Source organism: Camarhynchus parvulus, chromosome 10 (genome assembly GCF_901933205.1).
Source record: "Camarhynchus parvulus chromosome 10, STF_HiC, whole genome shotgun sequence".
Classification (NCBI taxonomy): domain Eukaryota; kingdom Metazoa; phylum Chordata; class Aves; order Passeriformes; family Thraupidae; genus Camarhynchus; species Camarhynchus parvulus.
This window is the reverse complement of record NC_044580.1, coordinates 4,565,234-4,586,059: the sequence shown is the minus strand read 5'-3', so window position 1 is coordinate 4,586,059 and position 20,826 is coordinate 4,565,234. Positions and strand designations below refer to the sequence as shown.

The following is a 20,826-nucleotide window of genomic DNA, read 5'->3' as shown; positions in this document are numbered from 1 at the left end:
TTTGCTGAAATAAAATATATTTCAGAGTTCATTGTGGGATAAATCTGTGATGAATCTAAATGTTACATGCTGAGTGAGATTCATGGACATATTCACCAAACTTGTCCCCCTGCTATTGTTTTTTAATGTGAAAATGAGAAAGAATTCATTTAGTAGGTTGCTTCTCATGAGATAGAAGTAACTGGTAAGGCAGTTTCTCTCTGCTTTAGAAGTCAGAATAGTCACCATAGTGACTCCTGAGACTGACATTTGAAAAAGATTATATTTAGTTAAAGATTCTGAAGAGTTTGAGTTTAATGATACTGGCCATCTTCCTGCATCTATTATTCTGCTGTAGAAAAAGTAACTGTTGAGCAGGTAAAGAGCCATGGTTCCAGCTAAGGAAGAGACTATAACAGTTGTCTTGAAGTGCTGCTTTTAGGCTGGTACCCAGGCTTCATACCCTGCCAGAAGGCAGGAGTTTTGATGTGTAAATGAAGGTATTCTGTGAAATGCTGGGAAGGCCTGGAGTGCCAGGCAAAGGGTTCCCTCCAGAGCACAAGGAATAGGGGCTCAGGGACTGTTAGAGCCCTTTGAATCTCGAGCTACAGACTGTCCAGTTGTAAGGGTGATGTTTGGTTTATTTTTTAATTACATTCTCTTTTGATTAAAAATGCTCAGCAGCAGCTCCCTTGTGCTTTTCTGAAATTTGGGAGTGATGGAAAGAAACTTGGAGTTTTTTCCATTAGCAGTTGGATATTTTACCCAATCTGACTGCAACACTTCATTCTGAAGCATAGATAGGCTTGTTGCTTTTGAAGAACTTCTTTCAGTATAAGATGATTTCCCTTTTTCAGAGGGAGAGGACTGCAGCCCAGGTAGCTGGTAGCCTGCCAAATCTGAAAGCACTGGGTATAATGAACTAGCGAGCTAACAAATTGGTTATTTGTTTGAAGCATTTGCAAATGCAGCCAGGTTTCTGAGTGCCCAGGCAACTGCTAGGATGTGACTGATGTTTGCTGGGTTAAATGAAATAAGTGCACCTCTAGTGAAAAAGGTTCCACAGTCTCATCTAAGAGCACTGTAAACTGTTGGCTTCCATGGGCTGCCTTGATGGAGAGATTTCATGGACTGAGTGAGCAGTGAAGTCAGCCAGCTTTCTTCTGCTTCATGCCTCCAGATAAGGATTAAGGTACATGGGACAAATTGACTGGGAAATACAGGTTTGCACAGTGCATTTTGTCAAGAGAGGGAGGACTTTATACCCTAGTGCCTGTGTATTTCACAAGCTTTAAAAATCACTTTTAAACATACTCCCTTTTTGTTGGTGGCTGTGTGGGGCAGGAGCTTTCTCTGCTGGTGATGTCTAATGAAATTAAATACTTATCATCATAAGGCAATGGCGAGTGTTGTTTCCCAGAATGAAGGTAGAAAAAAGGGAAAGCCAGTGTTCAAGATATGAAGTTATAAAATGGAGGATTCGATATTGCAAGAAAAACTGATAGCAGTGGTACTTTCCTTCCCTAGATGGACATCTGATCTTGGGGCTTTTACTGGTTGTGTTTAAATGGTTTAACAAAGCACTTCAGTCTGAAAAAGGCTGTTTTTCTCTTAGTTTCACTGAGTATATAAGGCATACTGCATGAACAACATTTGGCAGAAGAGAAGCAAAATGTATCTGAAACCTTTAATTATATATTGTAGGCAGCACTGTCAAGGTCAGAAGGCACCATATTATCAAATAACATATTACAGGTATTCAGAACTTGCACAGTAGCTTGATTATTCAGTGAATAATTGGTCTTTGTTAAGCAGATAATGGTACTGTTTGCATTCAGAGCCTAGATTTGAAGTATATGATATAGAATATTTGTATTTTAAATCATCTGTTATCCAGCTGATGTAAGAACTAAATAGAACAGAGTTCAGTAAAAGCTTCTAGGGTGGTAGACTGCTGTGCATGTCTCACTGACTGTATCATACCTACAGTTCTGAAGATGTTGAAGAGATTTTTTTGTTTGTTTATTGAATTTAATTTTGTATTGGTGTTTGCAGCAATGCTTGGGACCATATAGACTGTTTAAACATAGACAGTATTAAAAAACAAACCAAACAGAAAATGCCCAGAAGAATAAACAGTTTGGAAGCTTTCTGACCTGCTGGTGGGCAGAAAGAAAAGTGAAAGAGAACAAGAGTATGATTACAGGCAAATAGGATTTATGAGAGAAATACCATGTCTTTCTGTGTCACACGCCGCACCTTATTTTGCTTATCTAGAGGAGAGAGAGTATTTCTGCTGTATGAATATTTACTTGGGCTTTTTAATCCCTAACGATCCCAAGGTGTAATATGAAATTATTGACTGCAGTGTCAATAGCTGGTAATTTTTATAAGTATGCCAGAATATGAGGTCAAGTAAGTTTGCAGGTTCCTTGGGCACTCATTTCTGTAAGCTTCTGCTTGGAGGTGACTGTCAGCTTGGGAGAATCCCCAGTGCTACAGTACTCTGTGTTGTACAGGCTGGGGAGCAGGTGATGGTGTACAGACCTTTCTCATCTGGCTTTTGTCTTACTTTCTTTTTCCCAAGATGGAGTTTAAAAGAAAAGCAGTAAGGTGATAAAATTATTGCCTTAAAGGACAACAAAAGTGATCAAACCCACCCAAAGTAATGTTTTTTTTATAAAGTGCAGTGTAGTCAGCTAATCAAAACACATATTCTCTATCTGTGTGACTGTTTAGCCTGCAGAAGATCAGCCTGCCTTGCAGTAGGGAAGTTGTATTTTCCATATGAGCTGAATACCCATTTGAGCTGTGATCAGCACTCTGCCTTCCCTAAGGGAGATGGCAGTGATTGTAGCATTTATCATACATAAAGGAATCTGTCTTGCTCTATATATCTGCCAAAAGACATGTGAAAAATAGAGACCAAGGCAGCAGCATCCATGATCTCAGTAACCCCTCAGACAACAAGACTGATGGTGAGCTAAGGAAATCACTTTTCTCCTGCTCACCTGAGCCCCATATTTAGCCACAGCAATAGTTTTGAGTTGGGTTGATATAGAAGCCTGTCTGTAAAGGAATCTGCTAGCAGAATATTGGCTGAAAGGTTTGTGTAGTGCATGAAGCTGTTGACCTGTGCTGCAGACACATGAACCTCCAGGTGAAAACAAATTCTTGTTCACACCAGAAATTGAGTACCTGGCTAGAGTGCTGTGGCTTACATTAAAAATGGTTACTTGAAAATTCAGTGACCTAGTGAGCAAAAGTTGGAATTTTGGTGTTCAAGGAGAAATGGTAGTGCATACAATTGTTTTACTAAAAGCAAGGAGTTTGGGTTATTTAGGATTGAAGAAATCACAGAATGTAATGCACGTTCTGCTGTCATCAAGCAGCCCTGTGTCTGAAGCAGGGACATAAAACCAAGGGCAAAAGTTCTATTCAGGGAAGGAAAGATGGAGCAGAGTTAAGTTGCAGAGCACTTTTTTCATGGAAAAGCACTGAATATTAGAATTTTACTTTAGTCCTCTGCTCTGTAACATGCTAGCAGAAATGATGGATTGGTGATTCTTCTGACTTGGCAAGATTAGGGCTGCTCCCTGGAAAATGCAGCAGAAGAGCCTCAGAGGCTGCTCTGGGTATGCTCACAGACTGGTGTGCCTTGGCAGGGAGGGAGAGACAAAGGACTTGTTAGCCAAGATCAAAATAAAAAATGGTGTATAAAAGGTGCCTTACATGACCTGTTTTTCAATTTCTCTGCTAAGGACAATGAAGCTGCATGGTGTGTAATTTCTAACGATTTTTCCTTGTATCAAGCTAAACATTCCATTCATTTTTCCCTCTAAGGACTGAACTATGAGTATTTTTGTGATTCCAGCACAGGCAGGTCTCTGTGTAGCAGCAGCAGCTACTGGACCTACGTGCTGGACCAAGCTGCTTCCCTCGTGCCTGTCGTGGTGTGTGGTGTCAAAGGTGTTCAAGTTGCTAATTGCTAATTTAAAATCCAGATGAAAGGATGGATGAGAACTTTTATATGTCCAAAGCTAGAGTTTGTGTATCCCCTGTGCAAGGAGTATGGCAGCGTTTTCAAGCTTAGATTTTTGTCAGTTTTGATCGTTTTGTGTTTTGGTGCATGGATAAGCGTGTTTAAATTAGTTTGCATATTTTTTTCTGAGATATAGTTTTGCATTTATATAATAATTTATAGCTGATTGTTATAAGTTGTATATTATACAACTGAAGTGTTAGAGGAAATCATTCAGGCATGGGTTTTTAATGAAATAAGATCTAGTAACACTTTCAGAATTACAATTTATTTACCTAGAAAATCCTACTAAGTTTTATCCTTAAATAAGCAGGTAAGCTCTCTTTCCCTTCTCCAGTTTTCACAAATTTCAACACTCTATCTGCTGACAAAGTGAGTAGGTGGGGTTAAGAAAAGCATTTCAGCCAGGTGGACTTCTTGTCATTATCTATAATGTGTGTATGCACATGTGGATCCTGTAATTTTTCTGCCTTCAGAGTTCTCATTAAGTTCATCCTGCTGCAGAGCTTCGAGTTTGATTTGTACTTTCCACCAAGTTGTCTTTGAGATAGCCTCTTATCCCATTGATTTGCTGTGATATTTTTATGCTAACTGTAGCAGAAGGAGATGTTTAAGGAAAAATACTTAAAGAATTTCAGATGTGCTTTTTATCTTCTGGACACAAGCTGGTACAACAAAGGGGAGAAAAGTCAGCGTAATGTGACCAGCCATCTCTGTAAGTTGTCAGTGGAGCAGAGTTTGAGAACATCTGGACTGTGAAACACACCTCTTGAACTTTCATTGATTGGTTCCTTAGGCTGCCAGCCAGGAAGTGTATTTTTAGATACTTGCAGCAAATTTTATTGCATGTGAGCAAATGCCAGATCCATACTTCGTCAGCTGCTGTTTTTCAGTGAGTAGGGAGAATGGATTTGGGTTTAAGTTAAATAGTTAATTTTGTGCTGCATTGCAGAGTGCAGTTTGTACAGCTGTACCTGGGCAGTGGCAACTAGTCACAAAGCCCAGCACAAACGGGTAATCCTGAGTGCTGATCCAGAGAGGAAAACTATCGGCCTGGACACAGTAAAGCAATTTTTTCTTTCACTTAGCCACGGCCTCTGAAAGCAGAGATGGGAAAAATGTGTCTATGTGTTTCATTTTTATGGCTCATCATATATTTTTTCCAGAACAAAGGGAGGCATATTAATTTAATGGAAAATGAATGGGTTGACTCCTTAGATGAATGAAATGTGGTGCTACAGTTACATAGCACACTGGAGTCCAGCTATTCCTTGGGATTTTGAAACGAGGCACGTTCTTTTTAATAGCAGGAGAAAACAGTTCTGCCCTGCAGCTGTGTGCTCTGCCTGCAGCAGTGGGCAGGGCAGTGGTGAAATGTAACTAAAGTGTGGGGGATGCCTGAACTGATCTAATCTCAGGGGTTGCCTTGGTCCCATCACATTCCTGAAGGATTCTGCTCTTGGTTGAGGGTGAACTCTGGTTTGGCCTGCCTGTGGTTTTTCCCTTAGGATGCTGCCTGATGCTGCTTCTGAGTGGCATCACACTTCCTTTGGACATCTCTCTGTGCTCTGTAGAAGAGTGTTTCCAATATTACTGCCTCTTGCAATTAATTGTTAATGGAATATCTTGTCAAAACCTTGTTCATCTTCCATTCAGGTCAAATTTTCCTGTTCTGAAGCACTCCCTGTTCCTCATGCTGTCTGTCCTGCAGTTTCTCTCTGTTCAGCATCAGTGTGGTAGGTCCATTGAAGCAGCCTCTGTTGATAAGGTATATAATCTACACTTGTTCAAAACAGTGTGATCTTATTACTGCAAACAATGCCTCAGATTAGATTAAGTGCTTTGGAGCAGGGGTTATTTTACTTTAAAAACCACATTCTAAATCACCTAATGTTTCTCTTAAGTAGCATGTGAATAACTAAAGTATGGGCTAACTTTCTTGTGTTCATTTCTGTGTTTCATTTCTGTTCATTTAAAAATCAGAGGATTCTGGTTGTCCTTTCCCATCTTGGGCTGCAGTGGAGTTTGCAGTGGATTTTGTCAGCTCTCACTGAGAGCAGGTGCCTGGGACTGTCTGAAAGCTTTCTACCCTCCACTGTTCAAGTGTTGTGAGCTCTACAGTTCATAACGTGTCAATTGTCAACATTGTTTTAAAAGTGAGAGTGAGAAGAATTATACAAGAGAATGTTTTACCAAGGACCAGTGTTTTGGAGCTATGAAGATGAGAAATGAAGGCTCACAAGATATTGCCCTTTTAAATCCTGTATTGGTCTTTGCAGCAGATTGTCTCATTTCTAGTGCTTGTTTTTACAGTGACAGGTGCAGTAAATCTCTCACCTGATGCCAGTATCATCTTAATACCTCGCAGATATTCTTAGTTTATTGGAAAATTTATATTGATTTAGATTTTTTTGTTTCTGATTCAAATGAGATTTCAAAAGCAATTAATTTTATTTTTGGGATATTTTCATATGTAACTAAAAAAACCTCAACAACCTACACTTACAACACTTGAGGCTTTTCTTTCTGTTGGAAAGTGGCAGGATTTTTATCAACAGAATGCTAGATCAAAGGTCAGAAACTTGCATACTAATCCAGGTATTAGCATCTGTTTCCTATGTGGTCTTGGGCTTTGTGTTTAGTTAGGAAGTATGTTTTCAGTAGTTTATTTAAATTCTATTGAAAGTGCTGGGGAGTCTTCAGCTGAGTTTGATAGGTTGTTTAGCAGATAATGGTTGGTTTGGAGGGGTTAGTGAAATGGTGATACACAAAATATTTCTGAAAATTTTCAGAGCTGTTTCACGAGCTCTTAATGATCTTAATCCAGAAAGCTAATACAGATGTAGCTTCTTTGCTCTCATCTGTGTGTTTTTAACATGTTTTTGAGTTTCCTATAGCCTAAAAATGTTTAATGAATATACTGGTAAAGTAGTTTGGTTTGGGTTTTTCTTATTTTTTATGAAGATGAATTGATAAATCTTCACAAAAGTCTATGTTTGCAGCTGTTACAGACACGGTTCTGTTACAAGCAGGTGACTGGTACTTGTTACAGGTTGAAGAGCAAAAATGTGTTTTATTTTTATCTTGACATTTGTTTACTGTTCTGGGGCTTGCATTGCAGTATGGATCTGTTGCATAACCTTTGCTTGAAAAGCATCCTTTTATCTGCTCAGTGTATTAGACAGAACCTCCTTATTGGATATGGGTCATGGGACTTGAAGTACTAAATAAGATACAGCTGCAGTAGAGCTGAGGAGGGTGGCAGGATGGCCTTGGGTCACACAGTGGCCAAAGCTTTTCTGCCCGTGTGGTGCCACTGAACACTGAAGGACAGAGGACGAAGGTTTTTTTGTGGGGCAATGTGGTTAGGGTCTCCTGTTTTCTTTATGATCTTCTGTTTTGAAGAGAATAGTTACTAAACAAAGCTTTTTAAGACATGTGTTTTATATACTGCCTGTGCTGAGCTCTAGGGTAGCAGAGTTTGTTGCATTGTACATTTCTCCAGCAGACACTGTGATAGAAGTGTTCACAGAAAATTATTGTGTCTCCTTTAATAGATATTTGTTATAATTGTTTAATACAATGGCAAAAGCCGCTGAAGTCTGATTTGAAGTTAGTGCCAGGCATTTTAAATGAGAATAACTTTTCTCCATCATCTCCCTAACTGCAGTTGAATGACTGTGGCTGTATATTGAAAGAGAAGCCTAGGAATTAACATGCATGACTTTGAATTGAAAATACATCAGAGGTTTGTATATGCTATTTGTTTCTTCCTATTTTGCTATGATTTGATAAGTGTTGGGTAGAACAGTTACTCCAAAGTTTACTTGTGGAATTGCTGGAGAAGCTGAGGGCAGGTCCCTTTCTGTGCCAGTCCCTGCCCTGAGCTTTCTGGCTGTTGTCAGGGGCAGCAGGAGCTTGCTGGGGCAGAACCTCTGGGAGGGATTCTTGGGGACACTTGAGGAAGAGCAGCTCCCAGGCAGGGGTCCATGTGCTGCTAGATGCATCAGTTTGCTTTCCTTTATCATTGCGTCTTACCACTACAGTTCCTCTAAATTTATTCCCAAAACTTTTCTAAGGCAGGAACGTTCTCTTTTTTTGTTTAGTTCGGGGTTTTTTCCCCTCTCCTCATTCTTTTCCTCCTCCATAAAGGAAGAACTGGGGTCCAGCAGCCATGCTCTGGTCCTATGAAGGCGCCTGCTGTGGCATCCAGGCACCGAAGTCCAAGCAGCTGAGACAGCATCAGAGCATTAACACTTCTGTTTGAACCATGGTGCATATTTTATCTGCCTGTGAGATATCACTGTTCTTACTGCTCTGGGCCTCTCTTGCTCATGTTCTCTGGGGCTGTAGTTTTACCACGTGTCTTTAGGGCTGTGGTTCAAAGTGCATTGCAGAAGCCTGAGGGAATACTGAGGTAAATTTTATATCTGAATCCCAGAGTACCATCCTCATTGCTTCACAACGTGGATTTCTTAGTGTGTTAGCAGTAGCACCAAATTAGTGTCCCACAGGAAAAGCTGCTTCTAGGCTTAGTTTTGAATCACAATAAGATCAATTTCCTAGTGAATAGTGAACTTTGTGAGCCTTTAGCAATTGAGAAGTTGATTTTAGGTTTATCTTGATGCTGATGCTATCAGTGGAAGAGCAAAAGCTGACAGTTCTCCCCTCTAAATCAAAGGGAGTGCATGGGTGGGTGTTCCTGCATCTTCTTTGAAATTTATTCAGTAGCTTGTGATACTCTGCATTTCCTCATGTGACAAGAATATCAGTCCTCTCTGTTCTTGCAGAGTTTGAAAAAGATGAGGGCTGGGCAGGCATAGTGATGTTAGGTATTCTTCAGAGGGGAAAAAGATAAATTGGACTTCCTTACTTTCCATGTGTGGCTTATTTTATTACTAGTAGCTGAATGCATTTTAATATGTATTTATATGAATGAGCAAATATCTTCATTCTGAAGGAATTCTGCGTGCCTCTGCAGATCCAAAGCCTTTTAACATTTTCAGAAAGTACTTCTCTTGCATACTTCACTGATCCTTTTTGTATTCCATACAAAATAATTAAAGAATCAATTGCTTTTAGTAAAAAAAAGCCCTTGTTTCCTATCCCTTTTCCAGCTCCAGTGGGAAGAACTTCTGCCTTATCTGTTCAGTTTGCAGTGGTCAGACTAGGCAGGCTCCAAACATCTGCGGGCCACGGGTGTGTCCCTGTGATGTGTTCAGACTCAGTTAGAGCTGAGGGGAAGGCACACACTCTCACACTGCTGCAGTGGGATCCCTGGCTCTGTGTGTGTGGGTGTGTGTGTGTGTCCCTGTGATGTGTTCACTCTCACTCTGCTGCAGGGGGATCCCTGGCTCTGTGTGTGTGTGTGTGTCCCTGTGATGTGTTCACTCTCACACTGCTGCAGGGGGATCCCTGGCTCTGTGTGTGTGTGTGTGTGTGTGTCCCTGTGATGTGTTCACTCTCACACTGCTGCAGGGGGATCCCTGGCTCTGTGTGTGTGTCCCTGTGATGTGTTCACTCTCACACTGCTGCAGGGGGATCCCTGGCTCTGTGTATGTGTGTGTCCCTGTGATGTGTTCACTCTCGCACTCTGCTGCAGGGGGAATCTGCCCCAGCTGACAGGGCTGCACTGGCTGGGCTTGGCTCCAAGTCCTTCACAGCACTGCCTGGGCTGGGCCTGCTTGCTCACAGCTTGGACCCAGCCTCTCACCATCAGTACTTTGTGGCAGAAAGCTGGCCTGTAATTTGCAGTAAGTGCATTCCATCACCTGCTGAGGGAAGCAGGGTGACCTGGTTAAATGCACCAGGCATATATTAAATAATAGCTGTCAGTACTCTGCATGCTGGAATAAGGTGGTTAAATCTTGCATTATAGGCTCCTGGTGATCAGGAAAGACTCTGCCAGCCAAAAGCAGTACAGCTGTTGTGTCCCCATACCTCTGTGAGATAACTTGCCTCTGAAGTACAAGACAGATGAGAATTTAAGAATTTTAGTGTGTTTTTAGAGTGGAATTTGTCCTATGTACATCACCAGGATTAAATGCTGCAACTTTTCATAAATTTGCATTCAAAACAGCTGGGTTTTTTGTTTCCAAAATCTGAACTACAAAGCATAACACTGTCCAAGAAAATAGCAATAAATTTCACATCAGTGGGCTAATTGATATATACTTGCTTTTAAGATACACAGCAAAGCCATAAATTCATATAAATTTATTGCATTTTTTCTGGAAGGTTGCCCATAATACTTTCCAGGAGTGACAAAACAGATATTTCTCACAAATATATTTGTGATTTAGTTGCTTCTTAGAATGAAATCTTTGGTTCCAGATGCTTGTTTTGATTTGTCTAATATCTGGATTTAGTACCAGTCTAGTTAGGTTTCTTTTGATTCTGTACTGCTAAATATGTGAAAAACAGAATTGGTCTAAAGAACTTACTTCTCACTCTCCTTCCTAGCTAGAAACATAATATTTATGGGCCTCACAGAGTCCTAATTGGCAAGATGCATCGGACTCCTCAGCTTCAAGAGATGCCAACAATTTCTTAGGAGATTTTTCTCTGTACTTTCTCCCATTCTTATTGTAGTGTTGTGAATCTTTTCTATTTTCATTGACATTACATTCTCTAGAAAACTAGAGGATACTTTTAAAATTTCCAAAGGCCTTTAATTCCAGAATCCATTAGGCCCAGGATCGGAAGAAAATGAAAATGGATAGCTTGGGGAAGAGTCTTAAGGTTGAAGGCCAATGGCTGAAAGACAATCTCAAAGTTACTTTAATCTAAGAGTATGATCAGAAACTCAGGCAAGAGTAAAGCTCCAAGTTAGATGGGCAGCACATATGGTGGATGAAAATTAAAATGTGGCGAGTTTTGTTTGTTCTTCTGACAGGTGGTGACAGACATTGGTGCTTTCACGTGACTAAGACAGATTGCCCTGAACTGACACATACCTTGTACTCGGGGTGTCTTAAGGATTTGTGTTATTCTGCTGCTGTTAAAAGCCTGAGTGAATTTCCAGCTCTGTCCAAATAAAATTTGCTGTTGGATTCAAATGGACTTCTGTTCTTCAAAAGCCATCAGTAGGCTGCAAAAATTAGGTTCATGTGTGATAAACTCAAATCTAGTCAGAGATGACCTGCCAGGTCTCTAAATAGACCTAAAAACATTAATTCTGGCATGTTCAAAAGGGTACATATTTTTTTTTCTGTGCTATTCTAAAGAGCAGCTGGACTGATCTTTCTTGGCTTGAAAACAAAAAGATGTGGCTGCAGGTTTCTGGTTTGGCTTTTCACTGTACTTCCAGGGAGTGGGAAAAAGAGAACTAAAAACAACATCCAAGAGTTGACTCTTGACAGAGGAAAGCAAACCAAACTGCTTTGAAACTAAATTGATACTTGATTTGCTTCCAGTAGTAACAATTTGCTTTAATGCAACTTGACTAGATTAGTGTCACTCCCAGAAATGCAGTTGTTTTTAGCCAAGGAAATATAAACCCAACTTTGGGTTTCAAATGGGGGGGTGTGCATGTGTTTTTTTGTTTGAGGGGGTTTGTTTGTTTCTTTCTTTTGAAAAACAGAATTTGTGACACAAAAAGTCATGGTTTGTGGGGGGAGTGCCTGTGTTATGAAATTTGTCCAAACGATCATCGGCCTATATGCCGAGTCCATTTAGTTTCCCAGAGCAGACAAAGTCAGATGTTTTCAGTGCAGTGGAGCTGTTGATGCCAGGCTCCTTCCTATGAGCACGTGCAGTGGCACATTTCAAATGCAAACTGATCCTGAGCTGCCAGGGCCCTTCCATCCCTGTGCAGTGCTGAGCACAGGAATCATCCATCTCCCTGGAGCCCTGGCTGGCCCAGGTGCTGGCTGTGTGTGCACGTTTGACCTCCCATTCCAGCCAAGGTCCCCCTGCTGTGAGCAGAGCAGGGGATGCTCAGGTGTGCAGGGAAGTGCTGGGAGCCCTGTGCCCAGTCCTGCTGGGGAACAGCCTGCTTAGGGCTCTCCCTTTCTGAGGAGGCCCAGACAAATCTGTGAAGGGACCTTTTAGCTATGTGTTTGTTCTCTGGACTCAAGAACCCTGTGGTGTTCTTTTTCCCCGTGGGGAAGCCCTGTGGGGATCTTTTCTACCACATGCAGGAACTATAGATAACTGTGAGGATCACCAATTTATTACAGCTAAATACAAGCAGTTTGTAAAATGGAAAGGGAAATGGCATGCTTGGAATTACTCCAGAGAAAGATAAATGAATAATCTGGCTGAAGGAATGCCTTTTATTTATTGAGGAGCTAAGAGCAAGTTTGCTGTTTGGATAGCCTTTGTGGATGGACAAGTTTTGCAATCTTTGAGATCCATATTGCTCTCAGTATTTGCTGTGGTATTAAACTGAGAACACCTTTTCTTTGCCCCATGGCATCTTCTGAACTAGCAACCCTGTGAATTGCTGCAGTACCTGCCAGACCTGTGCCTTTTCTGGAGAGTGTTGGGAGTGTGTGAGAACCATGAATTCCAGCAGTGCCAGGGTGCACCATGTAGCATGAACTGAATGGGAGCCCACAGGAGCTGTGGGCAGCTCTTGTGTTGAAAGCCTATTGATGGTGGAGCATTTGCAGGTCACAGAACCTCTCTGGAGACCTGCTGCACAATCCCTGCCTCCTCCCCAGCTTCCATGTGAAGAGAGAGCGCAAGGAAGAAGCATGAGTGGAGTCTTTGTATAACCTTCCAAAACAGAGCAGCTCCTCCTGTTTCATTTGGTGTGGAAGTGCCATGTGCAGCGCACCTGCAAGCTCCTTGGAAGAGGGTGGGCTTGACTGGGCTCTCCTCAGAGTCTGTTTTGGATTAATCCTCCTCTAAAGCCTTGGTTCCAGCTACTCTTATTTGTTCTGTGCTTCAGACTTGCAGTACTGAAATGTTCAGGATTCAGCCAATGATCATGTTGCATTTGTGATGAGATTATTAACTGTGCACAAGATAATTTTTTTCTCTTTTGGCCCATCTAGACTTCTCTCTAGAAGGTGAGAGTCCACTTAGGAATAATGAGGGGTTTTAGTTACATAATTACATGCTGGTTTTTTTCCTTGAACAGTGTTCTGCTTAATTTCAGCATAGAGGTTGATTCCACAAGGGAATAGAATTATGACTGCATGAGCAAGTGCAAATCTGCCATTTCCTAATTTGTGAATGCCTGACTTTTTTTTTCCCCCAATCAAAATACCTTTCCTGCAATGGAGGAGTTTTTCCTTCTTTTTTTTTTTTATGTGGTGTATTTTAAAACTTTGCTGTCAGACCCTCCACGAAAAAGATGCAAAATGCAAATGTCCTTTCTTTGAAATAAAAAGCTCCTTCTCTTGTGCCTCTTTTCTTTTGGACACTGCATAGGAATGTTAAAGATTAATGAAGTTAATTTGCTTTTTGTTTTCTGTATGGCATCTCTGCATTCATAATTTTTGACAAATCTAATACCTCATCAAATCTTTGTCTTACATAAAGCATTATGGAAGGTCAGTTTCATCAAAATACTTTTTTTAATATCATACCCTCTGCTTTTTTCTGTTGGGGGAAAAAGAAGAACCAATTTTGTTTAACCCAAAGTAAAGCAAAGAAGTGCTGGAACCATGCTGGCAATTTTCTCAGTTTTTCCCCTTCAGAAGTACAAGTTGCTGGATTCCTGAAGGGAGCAGTTTTGGCGTATATGACCAATTAAACTTTCTATATGCAGATGATTGGAGCTAATTAAAATTCTCAGGACAAAAACAGTTGTGATCCCAGGGGGCCTGGGAATTTCAGTTCTTGGAGAAATGCAGCTTGCAGTAGTGGCAATGAGTGATCATATCAGGTTCGTGGTGATGCTCAGGATGATGATATTCATGGTGTTCATCACCAAAAAATCTGGCTTGGCTGATTCCCAAGAGCTCAAAGTGTAACTCACTCTTTCAGTTTCACTTTGAAAGCGTCGGGGGTAATGTCTGTTTAGGTGTGTCCCCTACTCTTCTTACTCTTATTTCAGATTATTCCTTTTCTTCCTGTTTTTCTGAATAGCTCCTGACATCTCTGGGATTGCCCAGCTGGCACACGAGTAACCATCATTGGCATTTAGGCTTCAAAGTGTATCAGGCTTTCAATCTATAGACTGAGATAAGAATGTAACTTGTTTGCGCAAAGGAAGCAAAATTCTGTTTCTTGATGTGGACTAGATTCAGAGTAAAAAGCTCCAATGTGACACAAAAGGAGAAAAACACCCCAGAGCAGCCCTCCTTCTCTGCATCCCTCCTGAGTCTCTTCAGTGATTTCATGCTGCATGTTTGCTCCAGTTGGATATTGCCAATGGCCAGGGCTCTGCACATCATCTTGGACTATTTCTGGTCTAAAGTCTTTCTGCTCTTGTGCTTTGTTTCTTTGGCTGTGCACAGTGCCTTGCCCTGCACTCTCACTTTTGCTGGCACAGCTATTTTTGGAGCTGTACTATGACCTGTATCAGGGAAGGCGTCCTGCCCTTTTTTTTTTGACGGATGGGGTGTGGGCAGAGGAAGGAGATGGAGCTGGTGAGAACACAAAACTCCACCTTGCAGCTACAGCAGTGTCTCCTTGAGTGGGGCCTGTGGCATTTCCTTTGAATGCAAACTCTGAGCCTGTCCAGCTGTCTTAAGCTGCTGTTGGGGGTCTTATTACACGAACATGTCAGAATTTGGTTTTGTAGCTACTTTGTAAGGGCACAAACTTGGTTGCTTAAGTTAGCATCTGAATTTTGTACAGGAGCTTACAGATTCTTGATAATATGCCTCAGAACATGAGCAAGTGCAGCAAACAGCTCTGAATCATGTCTTGACTTCAGCTCAGCTGAATAGGGTACAAGTTAGTAGGGACTTAGGTGCAAAAGGCTTAAATTAAATAATCTTCCTACTCCCCACCCCCAACTGGGCCCACTACATTGTGACACATATTTTGTAAGACTGTACTTGAATCAATGCTAAAAGCCATGGTTTTCATGCACCAGTGGAGTATAGATTTTTATTTTTTTAAGTTTGCTATTGGAGTTTTGTTTTTTGTTTTAGCTTAGTGTATGTATGCCATGTGCTATGCTTTAGCGTACACTTTCCAAACTCTTTTCTGCTTTTTGTTTTTTCAGCGAGATTTGATCTCCTATTAGCAAGCTCCTGCCAAGGTGTGGTGGCTGACAATAGAAGATCGATGTAAACATTAACAAATGAACTGGGGCAGGATGTGGCTGGGCAAGGCCGGCAGCAGGAACCTTTGCTCGAGTGCAGGGCATGACCCCAGCGCCTGCACAGCGGCAGCTGGGGGCAGCTGTTTGCCAGGGCCCTGCACAGGAGAGGGGGAAAGCACAGCCAGCCCAAGAACGTGTGACAGGAGCATTGGGAGCACTGGCATGGATAGTGAGGGTGCAGAGAACAGAGCAAAGCTGAAGGGCTTGCAAGGCAAGGATGGCACTTGGAAGCATTTTGAAGATCTTGCCTCAGAAAGAGCTCATTGGTTGGGCTACAACTCCCTTCAGTGCTAAGAAGGGATGAAGAGCTGTGATCCCACACGTTTGAAGCTGGGCTGCCGGTTGCAAACTTACATGCTTCCCATCAGATTGCACCGTCCTCTTGGTACATACAAAATGTCAGTCATTTAGTGCACTGAATGTTGCACTGCTTGAAAGCTTGCACTAGAAACCAGTGGGACAATTCTTGCCTTTCTGTCAGAACTCCCTTCCAAACTGTTTCTGTTAAACTCTGGAAACTGTGCTCCTGCTGCAGCCACCTCACCTGGAAAACCACGGAACAGCAGAATTGCTGAGCTCTCGGGTTGGGCATTGCCCGTGCTCACGTGGCAGCTCAGCGAGTGCTGTGTGCTGCCTACTCTCAATTCTACAAAGTGGGGAAAAAAGCCAAAAACTCTGGACCTGTTAGTAATTCCATCAGATGAGACTATGAGAGATGAGGTATTTTTGTCTACTGAACATCGAGTTTGTTAGGTGGGGAAAGGGCTGCATGGAAATATTTTCACTCAGGTGATGGATGGAATACCCAAAAGTTGCCTATCTTTGTTGGCAGGGAGAAGAGCAATGTCATTCCACTTTGCCTACAGGAAAATCCTGTAGGAATGCAATCAGGAGATAAGTTTAAAATAATAAAATTTCCCTGCTGATCCCTGCTGCCTTTAAACAAACACAGTTGCAAAGAAATTTCTTGTGGAAGTTTCAAGTTGTTTATGTTGCTCGGAAATGTGAATTTTTTAAAGGAAGGTAAAAACCGATAGATGAGGTGGAGTGGATGGTGCAAAAAAATGTTTTTGCAGAATACCAGTATATGTTAAGATACTTCTTTCTGTTGCTTGCATGAAGCATGAATCACAGTAATCCATTTAGGAGACTGATAGATAGATACATATACACAAACTATTACATCCCTTTTGTCTTCTTACTGCACTTCCTGACTTGTCTCCTGAGCTCGCTAGATCAGCTAACCCATCAGTAGTTTCCCCAGCAGGTACTCACGTTTGGCACTCGGTGTTCCAGGAGGGCTCCAGGAGCTCAGTCCCCGTCTCTCCCTCTGGGTGTCCCGGCCCGTTGGGCTCCCGGGGGCACGGAGCGATCCCCGGGCTGGAGCTGGACTCTGCTCCCTGCACAGGAGCGGCTCCTTCAGCCCCGGGCTGAGCAAACTCTGCCTGCAGCGCTGCCAGCTCCGGCAGGAGGGGCTGGCCTGCCGTGGGGCTGCTGCCTCTGCCCCCAGCTGCTTCCCATACACGGTAAAGCCGTAAATTCATATAAATGTATTGCATTTTTTCTGGAAGGTTGCCCATAATACTTTCCAGGAGTGACAAAACAGATATTTCTCACAAATATATTTGTGATTTAGTTGCTTCTTAGAATGAAATCTTTGGTTCCAGATGCTTGTTTTGATTTGTCTAATATCTGGATTTAGTACCAGTCTAGTTAGGTTTCTTTTGATTCTGTACTGCTAATTATGTGAAACAGAATTGGTCTAAAGAACTTACTTCTCACTCTCCTTCCTAGCTAGAAACATAATATTTATGGGCCTCACAGAGTCCTAATTGGCAAGATGCATTGGGCTCCTCAGCTTCAAGAGATGCCAACAATTTCTTAGGAGATTTTTCTCTGTACTTTCTCCCATTCTTATTGTAGTGTTGTGAATCTTTTCTATTTTCATTGACATTACATTCTCTAGAAAACTAGAGGATACTTTTAAAATTTCCAAAGGCCTTTAATTCCAGAATCCATTAGGCCCAGGATCTGAAGAAAATGAAAATTGATAGCTTGGGGAAGAGTCTTAAGGTTGAAGGCCAGTGGCTGAAAGACAATCTCAAAGTTACATGCCGAGCTGGAAACGCAATTCTGAGCTGGAAAACACTCTTCTGTTTAACTGCAGATGTGCTCCAGCTTTGGGAAAGCAAGAGAAGGGAGGGACAAATATTTCATGTTTGTATCCGGGTCTGTTCCCCAGAATCTTAGGATTAATCTAAAAAATAAGATTTCTTAAAATCCAGAGGTACAGTTTGTGTACCTTTCTTTTCTAAGTCCCCTTTGGACGTGAGGCTGGGCTTACCAGCACTGTGCTGTCTCCTGAACAAATGGTGAGGTTTTATTAGGTTAAGAAACTTCCACATGTACATTGGCCTGTCTGTCCTCTGAGGCCAGTTTCCATCACTCTTATTCCCATTTCCTAAATCAGCTGGATCCCCCTGTACTTTTTACTCCCCAGGCCTGCAAATGCAGTTAGAGCAGGATTCTCAGTTTTCTCACTCTCAGAAAACAGGTGCACAATATCTCATGCCTTGACCATTTTCTCATGCTGAGTACTTAGAAGAACTGATTTGGGTAAAATTTTTCATTCAGAATGTTTGGGGTTGTTTTGTGTTGTAAAAATGTCAACTGAAAGTGAGATGATAGGGAGGTAACATTGCAAAACAAGTGTGAGTCTTATATTGTGATTTTGCTGTGCTGGTAGGTGCAAGAGTTTGCATCAGAAAGCTCTGTGTGATTGAAATATTCATAAATTTAGGCAAATGTTTTAGTATTTTGCTGCCTTAGGGGGTATACTAAATGAAATAATTTAAGGTGTACAAAGACCGGGGAATAGACTCCCATTGATACTTGAATGGATATGAAATCAAGTTTCTGCTGTGTTAGCAAAGCTTCATCTGAAAAACATTTCCTTCTTACTCTGTCCTTAGAAGTATTGCAAGATTGTAAATAAATGGAAGGTTTGTGTCTTTCTAAAGTATGAGTAGTCTTTTGTTTTAAAGTTGTCCTCTTCATATGAAATTAAATTGCTTTTGGCTGACTTACCTACTTGAGGAGGGTGATCACAGTGTAGAACTTTTTTTCTTGCATCTTTTCCGGGCACATTATCTGGAAAATGTGAAAATGCATTGGCTACATTTTGCATTTTTGTAAAATTACAAAACATGGAATAAAGCCTTGGAAATGGCTCTACAAAAGATGTAAGTTCCAATTTTACTTTTTTGTATGATGTGATTGTTAAGGATCTTAATGTAGCTACATTTGTATGTCTGCACTGTAAATACTTGACTAACAATTCAGCCTGTGACTCTAGGGTAAAGTTTAGTATAAGAGCATTTTTCATGATCATTGGTGTTATTGTAAGTCATTCCAATTTGCCAATATTTATTTCTGTTTAATCAAAATTAGAGTCTGTTTTTATGTTACTTTAAAAAATTCTGTAGCATCTAATCTTCACAATAGCTTCATAAGGTCTCTCATGATTTTTAAGAGCTTTTGTTTGTTGTGTGGTATTCCTTATTTTTCCTGCTCCCAAAACCTGTGTATCAGTAGGTTTCATTCTCACAGGCTTGTCCTCTTTTGCTCTGGTGGCCATGCATTGCTCCAGGTACAGGACAAGTGGAGATTTTGCCTTTTCCAAATGTGTTACTGAGTTTTGTTGATCAAAATACTATCCTGATAACAGCCCATCTAGAATGCTTGATGACATGATTTAATTTTTGGAAGAGACATCCTAAGATAGCAAAGGGAGTCAGGAACAGTTCAAACTGGAAAATGGAGAACAAAACCCCCAAACGTCATTGACAATATTAATGTTTATGTCTACAACGTGTAAAATATTGTCTTTCAATAGAATTTACTCTCCTGAAGTTTTCTCTGAAAATCCCCTTCCCCCTCTGATCTTGGTTATTTTCTCAACAATCTAGTGGATTGAAACAAGACCTGTGTTCTTATGGAATTATGTATGTGTCAGTGTGTAAAAGTAAATGCACTGTAACTTTACAGCTTCCATAATATGGAGGAATTAACCTGGAATAAAAACACTTTGAAAAAGAATCATGGGGGGGGAGCTGACCTATTAATCACATTTGCAACATGAAAACAGAAGTCATTGTAGCCCTTTGGATTTCTTTCAGCTGTGTTTCAGATAACCTTGTTTTGCTTCTCACCGAGACCTAATCTTGCAAAGCTAGAACTTTAATGCAGAGCAGCTGGAAGTAGTTAAACATTGGAACCACTGCTGATTTGGTTGCATCCTCCAACATGACCAATCCTCAGTAAGTACCATGTGATACAAATTACTTTAAATGAAAGGGAACAGGCTGCTACCTGGAGGACAATGATGTGACATCCTGGAGGTTTTGTATTTCTCTAAAGATTGTGAGTTAGCAGAAACTACATGAGTGATGCTGTAAAGCATGGCTGATGTGCATTACTAACAGCAGTGGCTGAAAACTAGTATGTTGTGTTATTTTCAGATCTGTTTATTTTTCTTGCCACCAAATCTGTCTGCCAACACCAGTCTGTTTGGTTTTCTTTTCAATCAAATCAGACTTTATTTGTCATATAGTCTGTCTAAGAATACAGAAACTCACTACTGTTGGGGGAGGGAAGGTTGCACCAACCCTGTTTCTTTTATACTACTGGAAATTGGATTACTGCATGCTCTTTCATGCAAAACTGAACCAGCCTGGACTTAGAAAGGTACAGGTCCACAGAGTGGCATTAAAGGTGAAAAGCAAAGAAAATTCTTGCTAAAATTAGCTTTTACCTCTGGGTTTCTGATTTTAGAATCAGAAGATTCTTGTTTACAGAAGAATACAGTTCTGTTGGAAACTAAAGAATCTCATTACTTTCCTTTATTAGTTAGACATGAATAAAAGAAAAGCTTTTAGGTTGTTCAGATAGTACTTCCTTTTACCTGCTTTTTCTGCCACAGTATGACACAGCTGCAGCCTTTCCCTGCCAAATACTCTACATATAACAGCATTTTACTTTCTTGGTAATTCTGGCAGCATTTAGTTCCTTTTCATTCAAGAATAATGTCTTCCATCTGAAAGAATTAGTCTAATGGTAAAGCTCAGATCAGTGGAAACTTTCAACATAGAACTTTAGTTCCTTCACCCACATCCTTAAATGATATCCTTATACAAGATGTACCAGTTAAGTGATCTTCTAAAGTAACCTCTTATTTTTGGGGAAAAAAAAGGAACTGCTAACCAGGTTGCTTAAATTGCTGGAAGATTTTAATAAGCTTCTTTAAAATAAAATGCAATTTTTGCAGTCAAATAACACAGGGTACTAAGAACTTTTTAAATATATCCCTGTGGAAAAAGAATGTCTTTACATCTGCTGTAAACCTCCGACAGTAGCCTGAGATTTCTTCCAAAGTTACCAGGCTCCCCTAGACGAAAGCTGAAAGAGTTTGTGCTTGCACATCCTTGGAATCAAACAGGGCAAGCAGCTTTGCTGGGTGCTGCAAAGATCAGCCCTTGACATGCAAGGTGTGTCCTGAGCCAAGTCATCCTGTGCATGC

The 20,826-nt window shown here is 41.1% G+C and overlaps 1 protein-coding gene across 3 annotated transcripts in view; it reads left to right on the top strand.

Moving 5' to 3' along the window:
* TMEM266 (transmembrane protein 266) overlaps positions 1-20,826 on the top strand; it is an 82,532-nt gene that overhangs the window by 7,974 nt on the left and 53,732 nt on the right. The window contains exons 1-2 of one of the 3 annotated variants that reach the window (XM_030954893.1): positions 17,191-18,490; positions 19,427-19,567. In XM_030954893.1, the coding sequence (XP_030810753.1) occupies positions 19,554-19,567 (14 nt within the window). In that variant the 5' untranslated portion in view covers positions 17,191-18,490; positions 19,427-19,553. Of the gene's footprint in view, positions 1-17,190; positions 19,568-20,826 lie in introns of those variants that run through there. The other 2 variants (XM_030954895.1, XM_030954894.1) reach the window with 2 other exon arrangements.